This window comes from Nicotiana sylvestris, chromosome 5 (genome assembly GCF_000393655.2).
Source record: "Nicotiana sylvestris chromosome 5, ASM39365v2, whole genome shotgun sequence".
NCBI lineage: Eukaryota > Viridiplantae > Streptophyta > Magnoliopsida > Solanales > Solanaceae > Nicotiana > Nicotiana sylvestris.
Genome location: NC_091061.1, coordinates 103359490 through 103370349, shown reverse-complemented (window position 1 = coordinate 103370349; position 10860 = coordinate 103359490). Strand labels below are relative to the sequence as shown.

Below are 10860 nucleotides of genomic sequence, written 5' to 3'. Positions count from 1 at the left end.
CAATATATCCAAATATATTCTACTCGTCCCTTAGACTACATTACAACCAAATGAAGTCCTAATTGATCTTTGACTGAATGGGCTCGATTAGTAGAGTAGTACACTACGGGCAAGCCTATGGTGCATCTGTGTGGCATAAGAATTTTCTTTCGGAGAGTGAGCGGATTTTGTCTATATAAGTTCCTAATTGTTCTTAATATTATTATTTGTGGAACTACTCTCTTATGTGATGTGAGAGCGTGTGATTCGCGAAGGAAAGATAAGTTTTGACTTATGTATAGAGTAATATGAGTAAGTACGAATATTGCATGGCACATGAGAGTCGATTTTTGAGACAAAGATTGTACACTACACGTAAATTTGGCGATTTGTTCTTGGTGTGATACGTTAGGGGAAAAGCTTAGTGAAGGAACCTTTATAGAGTGTGGTGGATTGCTCGAGGACTAGCAATGATTTAAGTGTGGAGTGTTGATAATAGGCTAGATTCATGTAATTTGGCGACTGTTTATGCCCCAGTTTGACTATGTTTTACTGTTCTAGGATAGTTAAATGACAATAAATTGGCTCTAATTGTGAATTTCATGTTTTGCAGGAGCGAGTTGCGCTTATGAGGACTTAGGACAGTGTTTGGAGCTAAATCAAAGAAAGGGAAGCCCTTCGGAGCTGAGTGCGTGTGAAAGAAGAGAGAAAAGATGAGTTAAAATGATGACCAGCTTAGCGCAGCCATTAGCGCGCCCACTAGTACGACCGCGCTTGTCCAGAACCTCGAGACAGAATACTATGTTATATGCGCGGCCATTAGTGTGGGCACGAGCGCGGCCGCGCTAGTCCAGTTCGGATTATATAATTTCAGGGGTAAACTTGGAAGTTCGGGGGTAATTCCACTTAACCTATAAGAGGTCCAGCTCGCCTAAAGGGATATTATCAAGGTTTTACAGCTTAGTTGAAGGAAGGAGAGGCAAGAGGCAAGGAGGATAATTCAACATCGAGTTCTTCCTTTCTTCCTTTTGTATTTTACCATTTATGATGAATTTTGCTATTGTTATGATGAATACGATTATGAGTAGCTAAATATTTAGTCTAGGGTTTTGATGGATTTTGCTGAAGGATGAACTTCGTGTTATGTTAATATAGTTTGCTCGGTTTATTCTCTATTTGTTCAACTACGTCTTGTTGTAGTTAATTGATAGGATCCTCAATTAGCTATGCCTATTTAGTATGTATTACTCGGGAGAGAGTGCATATTTAGGTAATTGTTGAACAACACCACTCCCAAAGTATATGAGGGATCAATAACTAAGGGTTTAAAGGCGAGATTAGGGATAACGAAGCCTTGGGTGCGATCTAAAATGAGCTGTAATAAAAGCTAGCTAGCGTAATTCGCACTACTACAAAAAAGACTTTTGGCGGCAATTATTTAGCGACAATAAGACAATTGTTGCTAATAAATTCTTTAAGCTAAAAAATTAGCGGCACATGGCCATTAGCCAGTAAAAGTTATCCTTTTACCGGCAATGAAAAAACAATTGCCACTAAAAATTACCAATTAAATTAAAATTTTTATTTTTTTAACTTTTCCCGCGACACAAAAAGAGAAATATCTTCCCTCCAAATTTTTTGGACGAGATTTATCAGTTCCCTCCAATTTGAAAAGTTTAGGAAAACCTTGGACGAGATTATCGGTTCCCTCCAATTAGAAAAGTTTAGGAAACCAATATTCCCTTGAATAGAAGGGATCCAGTCGCTGCCATAGGGAAACCTAATTGTTACTGCGTCAACGGCCTGCCATAGTCTGATAGTCCTCTTATTCTTTTCCAGGTAAGTTCTCTGATAATTGAGAACTTAGGAAATCAGTTCTGTTCTTCCCCAGTTAAATCGATTCGATTCTGATAAATTGACAATCCTTGTCGATTATGTTCTTCCCCTGTTAAATCGATTTTTTGCAATTGTTTTGCAATAGATTTTGGATTGATGTTGCTCGATTGTTTATATAGATTGATTTACAGTGGATTGATGTTGCTCGATTATTTACATCTTAGGAAATTTGATTTTAAGACTTCATGTTTGGCTGTAGATTTTTAAATAGGTTGTTCTTCCCCTGTTAAATTGGTTCAAAATTCTGATAAATTGATAGTCCTCGTCGATTCTGTTCTCCCCCTGTTAAATCGGTTTTTTGCAATCGTTTTGCAATAGATTTTTGATTGATGCTGCTCGAATGTTTACATTTTAGGAAACTTTGATTTCAAGACTTCATGTTTGGCTGTAGATTTTTAAATAGGCTATGAATTTGTGAAAGTGCAGTTTTTTCTGCATTTGCTAAGTCGTTTGTGGTTGCTGTTAGATTGATAGTTCACTTCGATATTGCCGTTGTGCATTTCTTGCATCCTAGCGTGATAGCATGAGGACCCCTACTCTAGACAGTGGGATTGTTTTCGCTTCTCGTATATGTTGTTGTAATTTATACATCTGGAATCCAGTACAGTACCTGCATTTTCATATAATATACAACAATTTTTGGGCATAGACCATTCTGTGTGTCCATTATCACCTACTGTCCTTACTTATCTGATGAATTTTGATAGTATCCCCAGCTACTTCCTCCCATTAGTTTGCAGTAGCATGTTTTGGTTACGCTGATGCCCATTAACTTCATCAACTGAGTCATCGATTCCATTACGATAACTCTTCTAGTTGTAATTCATGGACACAATAACATCACATGTGCAACAAGATAAAATAGTTAACTCCAAAGTCATGTACTTTACAAATGCACTGCTTTTGGCCAGAAGTTCGTTTAGCCTCCTATTGAATCCTTTCCTTTCATGAAATCTATCCTGTGTTGTTATACTATTGTATCGCATTGAGAATTTACTCCACAATGTTTCTATTGTGCCCTTTTCTTTTGCCAAAGTCTGTATGTTAATTGGTTGGAGTTAATTTGGTATTAGTATAACTTAATGCATCTAGATAATTTCTTTATTTTGGAAAAAGGAACTATGCAAACTAGAGGTCACAACCGACTGGTAATTGAACAAGATTATGATGAAGATGTGAGACCTTATATTGAGCACTTGATGGATGGTCAAAACTACTCTAGAGCCCAGCCATATATTGAGCAATTGATGGATAGTCAGAACTACTCTGACGCTCAAGCACATGATGGTCAATCTAATGAGTTGAATAGTTCTAATGGTGGCACTGAGATTCAACATGATGACAAGTCAGGTAATGCTTCTGTAGTATTTCAATCTGATTATGTATAATATTAGATGATGGCTTTCAATACTGTTTATCCTTGTTTCCTTGTAATGGTTGGATGTTGGTCTTTTTTAACAGAAGTTGTGCCAATGGTTGGTCTTTTTTAACAGAAGTTGATATTTGATTTACTTTGTGCTTCATTTTGCACTCTTTTCTTGATTACTTTTTACCTAATTCTAAAGAGTCTATATGTCTCCTGATGGATTTTAAAGGTAGATCTAGATACTTAAGATTGTGCTAAAGTTCACTTCTTTATAAGTAGAAGGAAAGAAGAACAAAGGGAAACAACAGCTTGACACAGTTCCCCATTTCTTGTTCTTATTTCTTTTTCAACTCTGTTGGATTTGGGGGTATCGGATGGTTTTCAGTAGATATAGTTCATCAATAAGAGAGGCATTAGATAGGAAGCCTGGGTCTGACTTCGGAACAACATAAACACGACCTTTGGTACATTTACTTTTTTAGACCAGTTTGTGCTTCTATTTTGGTTATTCATTTTCCGTTAAGATTTTACTGGTAACCTCAGAATGTACATTTTTGCTTTATCTTACTAGATAGGCAGCGGTAACGATTTAAATAAGGATGCAACTTATTTATTACCATGCTGCCGTCTTTCAGATACATTTGTGTAAATTTATAGACTGTAAAAAGATATGAGAGGTTTCCTGTTTCCAAAACCAATGCTGGTATGTTATATCTATTCCTTGTTATTAGTTTTTCTCTTCTCATTATCTGCTATATATGTTGGTTGATTTCGAATTTCCCCACTATTGTATGGTATGGAAACATTAACTAAGCCTCGGCAATAGTTAAGTATATGAGTATGATTGAAGCAAGGTAGGCTGACAGTTGAGCGCAGTTAATGGTAGAGATTCTTCCATAATTAAGGGTTGGTCTTGTAATCAAGACAGTTCCACATTTCCTATTCTATTCACTGTATCCTAATTCCATTTATTTGGGGTTTAGTACCCCACGGGGTCAGCTAACTTGTGATTTTATGTTGAGTATGGAGTGATCACAAAATACAAACGGTACAAGAAATAACTACGTTCGTTTCCTGATTCTGTAACCAAGTAATTTCACAACTTTTAAAAGCGGATACAGAATGAAGCTACAAGTTCTAATAATGGAATTCAAAAAATTTAACATGTAATGCTTGAAATTTGAATCTACAACCCATAATAGTTTGAATCACTTCACTAGTACATTAAAAGTTTTACTTGAGAATAAGATTCAACGATATCAATTGAATTCCCTTCAGACCATGTAGTTCTGCCCCTGCCTTAGCGAATTGCCTTACTGAGAAAATAGTTACCGGTTGTCACCCACACGAGTCTTTTCCTGTTCATATAGCCACCTCACGTGAACTTATTACTTAAAATAGAAGTACTTCAAATACTAATCAGTATGGTGAATGAGTCATAGTACTATTATTTTGCTACATCAGTATCTTCAAATACAAGAATTTGCTGACCTCTCAGCTAGTTGTGTTGTAGCAGCCTCACATCCGCAAAATTATGTTGGATCTGTATTTTGGTAGATGAGCATGAAATGATGCCTACTGCAGCCAGAAATGTTATCATCCACTATATTTATTTTCTCTACAAAATCCATACGGAGTTTGTTGATGACATCAATTGTCTGCATATAATGAGATCACATTTTCTCCATATTTGCAATGTGTTATGCAGATCTTTGGCTCTCAACAGCTTGACACAGTTTTTCATCAATTAAAGCAGCAGAATAAAGTTTTCAGAAACAATGAGCTAGAAACTTCCTTATGTGTGAGGATGTTTAACCCTGAAAATGGTATCCATTGTTTGAAACAAAGAACAAAACCTTCAGTTTTTCTTGAGAAGAGAACACACTGAAATCATATGCAATGTTAAACAGTGTAGTAAATGAAAAACCTCAAGTATAGATTCAAATAGTTTGTTCAGACGCCAACTTTAGATTCAAATAGTTAATGAATTTGAAATTTTGTTCCTGGAATAACACTTGAAAATGGATTTGTTTGTGCATATGAAAGATTAGGATATCTACTGTTTGGATTGGACTAGTACTGTTAGGATATAACATTTGAATTTGATTGTTCTTGGAGTGAGTATTCTGCTACCATTTTGTATGATGTGCATTGCATATTTACTGTTTGGATTGGACTAGTACCAATGAACTAATAACATTGCTTATTTTTAAAGGTCTCTTTCATATGGGAGTATGCTGAAACTAGTTTCTGAAACATTGTGTGTGTGAGGAGGCTAGACAATTAGGCCTGTTCTATGTGCGCAAATTTATCTGATATGTGAACATACAGTGTAGAATAAGTGGTCTAGGAGTTCCTGCTGTAGGCAATAGCTTATTTACATATGAGCCTTAAACAACAATCTGTGATTTATGTATTGCATCAGCTGGAGAGTTATGATAGCCTTAGGGACAACCTCCCTAAATAGCTATTGTACTACCTAACGTTCTGTTCTCTTTTTCATTCTAGGTAATTCAGAAGCAAAAAAGGTTCGTGGGCCTACTTTACTAAAAGATATTTGGAAACTTCCGCCGGGGAAGATAATTGATGTACCATTTAATAATCGTAACCAAGCTATTGGAAAAGAGGGTCGAAAGCATGCTAGTTTTCTAGGAATTATCGCCAGAACTCCAGAACTAACACCTCTACATGTAGATGATTGGAGAAATTTTGACAACGAAGAAAAGAAGAAATTGGTCAATTTTGTGAGGGTATGGAATAGTTGTTGTTGTTGTTGTCATTATTATTATTGTTGCTATTATTATTATTAATATTTTTTTTGAACATGCTCTATCTTTTATACATGATGTTATCTCATAAATATTGCCTTTTATTTTTTCAGAAGAAGTTCTCTATCCCAAAATGTGGAGAAGCGTGGGTCTTAAAGTCAATAGGAAAGAAATGGAAAGATTACAAGTGCAGTTTGAAGGGTGAGTACGTGCATTCCACTACTCTTCAACTCAAACCCCTTCACCCACCCTCTTCTTTCTCTTCTCTTCATTTTCCATTTTCTTCATGTTATGTGCTTAGATTAAAGGGTAGTAGAAAAACTGAAAATTACATTCAAAGGAGCCAATTTTCCACTGTTTTTCCCCTTAGAGTTTCTGCTAGTTGTCAAACTGCTCCTGTTGAAACATCAACAAGCACTTCTATTTCTTCTTAAATGAAAGCTTGAACTTATTCTGATTATGGAAGTGCTGATGTTTTGAAGTTTGAGTCCAATGTATCAGTTCCAGAAATTAAGGAAAATCAAGTCTTGATTAAGGTTGTTGTTGCTGCTCTTAACCCTGTTGATTTTAAACGTCGGCTCGGAAAATTCAAGGCCACTAATTTCACTACACTGGAGTGATATATTAGTATTGTATGTTTCATAGGATATTTGACGCAGTGAATCTTTAGCTTTAAAATTGAATGCTTGTTAATCACTTCTGTTTTATTTTTGATCATAGTGTGTGATGGTATTTCAGGTCCTTTAACACAATTATTTTATAATGTCAGGTCATACAATCTAATGTTCGATAATTTAGCGGTTAGAAGATTTCAAAAAGATGAAAAGTTGCGGAAATCATTTGAAGACCATCATTCTGGATTATTACTATGATGACATTAGCTATTTAGTCCAAACAATATATTTTTATGTTTTAAGTTACTGTGATATTAATATTTTTGGTTAGTACTTCCTTTTGATTGTTAAGATTTAATGAGATATATTACATTTTTTTGAATTAATATTAATATATTTTATTATTTGGGTCATATTTTATACAAATGTAGTAACTAGTATTAATTGTCGCCAAGTTATTGATATTATCGCTAGTGACTTTTAAAGATATTGATTTTTAGCGGCAATTTAGTTAAACATATTAGCTATTAAAATGGACGCTAAAAGGGCAAATTAATTGCCGTTAAAGATGCGGACTTTTTAGCGACAATTATTTTGAATTTAGTGGCTATAAAAATGGATGGTAAATAAGTATAATTAGCCGTTTGGATTGGATTTAGTAGTCATTATAATTGCTATAAACAATTGCCGTTAGAGATGCGAACTTTTAGCGGCAATTAGTTTGAATTTAGTGGCTATAAAAATGGATGGTAAAGAAGTATAATTAGCCGTTTGGTTTGAATTTAATAGTCATTATAATTGCCACAAACAATTGTCGTTAGAGATACAAAATATTTAGCGGCAATTAGTTTGAATGTAGCGGCAATAAAAATAGCTACTAAAGAAGTATAGTTGGCCATTTTGGATTGAATTTAGTAGCCATTATAATTACCGCAAACAATTGCCACTAAAGATAATAATTTTTAGCGGCAATAAACCATACCTTTTACCAGCTTTTGCGACAAATGCCGCTAAAGCCTTTGCCGACCCCAACATCAACGACAAAATACTAATGGCTGGTGAAAGATATAGCGGCTATAGTTATTGCCGCTAAAGCTGTTTTGTATTGCCGCTAAAGGTCTTTTTTGTAGTAGTGTCGGGAGAGTGCGTCTAGTAAATTGTCGTGATTACTCGGGAGAGATTTACGGTAATAAGAGTGCTCATGATCGATAGAGACGATTGAGCAAATCTATGCGAAACATAACAAGAAGGGATTCAATCAATAGAGAAAATCATAACCTTAGATCTTTCTCTTAATTGCATACAACCCGGTCATAGTTAGCTTTTAGTTTACTTGTTTTATTCAGTTATAGTTAGTAAAAACATCTCCAATTGTTATTCAAAATATATGGGAAGTTGATTACGAAGAATTTAATGAGTCTAACAAGAGTAATTGGTAGGTTAATTCCCTGTGGATTCGACTCTAGGCTAAATACTCGGATTATATTTGCAGCGGCCGCTTTGTTTTTTTTTATAAGGCATAGTTGGGCGTGATCAGCGCGCAACCCAATCCCATAAATATCCTCACAATCAGGCCCTCGGCCTCACTCAGTCATCAACCTCTCCAGGCTCTTAGAAATCATGAAAATCAGCCCAAACAACAATGATATGGTGTCAACAAGGAATAATAGAGACTGAAATATGATATGCAAGTACAATTGAGACTGAGTACAAATAACAATTAGCGGATAATTCAACATGTAACACGATCTCTGTGGGTCCCAGTAGTACCAACACATAGTCTAAACATGATTTCTAATATGATTTGCAGTCAAATTTCTATAACATATGGAGAGCATATAGCTAACAACAAGTTATTCAACTTCAAAATTCCATGGAATGGACCAAGTCACAATTCCTACGGTGCACGCCCACACGTTTGTCACCTTCAAACCAATCACATAACACAAAATTCGAGTTTTCATACCCTCAGAACCAGGTTTAGAACTATTACTTACCTCAATCCGTGCCAATCTCAACTCCAACACACCTTTGCCTCACGCATCGGCCTCCAAATGCTAATACGATACAATCAACACGGGCTAAAGGAATCAATTCCACAAGAAAATACGAGATTATAAATCAAAAATCCGAAATCGGCTCTAAGTCGGCCTCCGGGTCCACATCTCGAATTCCAACACAAGTCACAAAACCCGAAAACCCATTCAACCACGAGTCTAACCATACCAAATTCATCAAAATCCGATACCAAATCGCCACTCAAATCCCCAAAATCAACTCTCCAAATCTCTAGCCTCAAACCCCCAAATTACACCTCAAAAACACACAAACTAGGTGGGAAAATCAATGGGGAAACAAGATTATTGATAAAAAACGAGCACAAGGGACTTACCTCAAGAATCTCCTCAAAAACCCTCTCAAAAATTGCCTTAGATCGAGCTTGGAATGTCCAAAATGAAGGAAAATTGCGAACCCTTGCTTTTATATGCTATGCCCAGTCATTACGCTTCTGTGGATACTTTGCCACTTCTGCGGTCTAACATCCGCTTTTGCGGATCTCACTCTTGCCAAACAACCTCTTCTATGGTCTCGTCCCCTCTTATGCGAGTGCGCATCTACACAAAAGCGTCCGCTTCTGCGGACCAACCTCCCCACTCATTCCCGCTTATGAGATCCTACACGCATGTGTGGAAAGGACCTCGCACCTATGACCTTTGCCTACTTCCTTCCTGGCCGCTTCTGCGATTCCCTTCTCGGTTCTACGAGCTCGCACCTGCGATGAGACTTCTGCAGGTGTGATTACACCAGCAACTTCCAACTTCAGCAATGCACTAAGTCCCATGCTTAATCCGTTAACCACCCGAAATCAACCCGAGGCCTCCGGGACCTCAACCAAACATGGCAACAAGTCCTATAACACAGTACGAACTTAGTCAAACCCTTAAATCACCTCAAACAATATCAAAAACACAAATCGCACATAGATTCAAGCCTAATGAACTTTGAACTTCCAATTTCTACATCTGACACTGAAACCTATCAAATCACGTCTGATTAACCCTAAATTTTATACACGTCACAAATGACACCACAGACCTACTCCAACTTCCAGAATCCCAATCCAACCCCGATATCAAAAAGTCCATTCCCGGTCAAACTTCCCAAAAATTTAACTTTCTCCATTTCAAGTCTAATTCAACTACGGACCTCCAAATCACAATCTGGACACGCTCCTAAGTCTAAAATTACCCAATGTAGCTAACAGAACCATAAAAATTCCTTTCCGGAGTCGTTTACACATAAGTCAATATCCGGTCAACCATTTCAACTTAAGTTTTCCATTATGAGACTAAAATGTCTCAATTCTTTTCGAAATCTCTCTGGACCCGAACTGACTAACTTGGCAAGTCATAAAATAACAGTAAAGCACAAAATAAGTAGTAAAATGGGGAACAGGTCTACAACTCTCACGACGATCGGCCGGGTCGTTACATTTTCGTTATCTAATACATTATAAATTCATGCTTATATTTTTGATATTTTAATAGTCAAATAACTTTCATATTGTATTCATATGATTTAGTAAAAAATTAAATTCTAATTGAAACTTGTATTAATTATTTTAAATTAAGATATCAGTTATTTGAAAAAATATTAATATACCAATTATTCTTTAAGATATTAGTTACCAACTTATAATTATTTAATATATTTATTTAAAAAATATATAGTTTGAATACATAGTTATCTCTCTCTCACATGCACGCGCGCGCACACACAGACACACACACACATATATATATATAATATAGTTTTATTTTCTAGTCATTAGTATATATATTTGTTATAGAATAATTTTTCTAAGCTCATATTTAACTTTCATATATTCACATGAGTTGGTAAAAATAATAATTTATTATTGGAAAGTTTGTTAATTAATTTAAGAAATAATATTATTTATTTGTAAGATAGTGTTAATTCTTATGATATTATTTATTAATATATAATTACTTAATAAATTTTTATAGAATAATATTTATTTTAAAAATTATATTTTTATGTACATATATGTTTATTAAATAGTAAAATATATTCACATGTTAATCTAAAAACGTTATTTAACTATATAATTATGCTTGTCCAATCAAATATGTTATTGAAAATTATACTGTAATTATATTGTGACAAATAAATAAGTCATTACAATTATTATACAATATGATTATCAGGATATAAT

At 35.2% G+C, this 10860-nt stretch overlaps 1 protein-coding gene across 1 annotated transcript; it reads left to right on the top strand.

Moving 5' to 3' along the window:
• Window positions 1-1690: 1690 nt before the first annotated feature.
• LOC104245123 (uncharacterized) lies at window positions 1691-7036 on the top strand. The gene is made up of 5 exons (XM_009800692.2): window positions 1691-1818; window positions 2992-3225; window positions 5750-5991; window positions 6123-6210; window positions 6779-7036. Exons 2-5 carry the CDS (start codon window positions 2997-2999, stop codon window positions 6790-6792), a joined length of 573 nt encoding a protein of 190 aa, XP_009798994.1. The 5' UTR covers window positions 1691-1818; window positions 2992-2996; the 3' UTR covers window positions 6793-7036.
• The last annotated feature ends 3824 nt before the right edge of the window (window positions 7037-10860 follow it).

What these genes read in the sequence shown, in the direction of transcription:
- LOC104245123 (XM_009800692.2), top strand. Translation starts at nt 2,997, where the DNA reads ATGCAAACTAGAGGTCACAACCGACTGGTAATTGAACAAGATTATGAT. An exon ending in TCAACATGATGACAAGTCAG is followed by an intron (nt 3,226 to 5,749) that starts GTAATGCTTCTG and finishes TTTTCATTCTAG; the next exon opens with GTAATTCAGAAGCAAAAAAG. An exon ending in AATTGGTCAATTTTGTGAGG is followed by an intron (nt 5,992 to 6,122) that starts GTATGGAATAGT and finishes TTATTTTTTCAG; the next exon opens with AAGAAGTTCTCTATCCCAAA.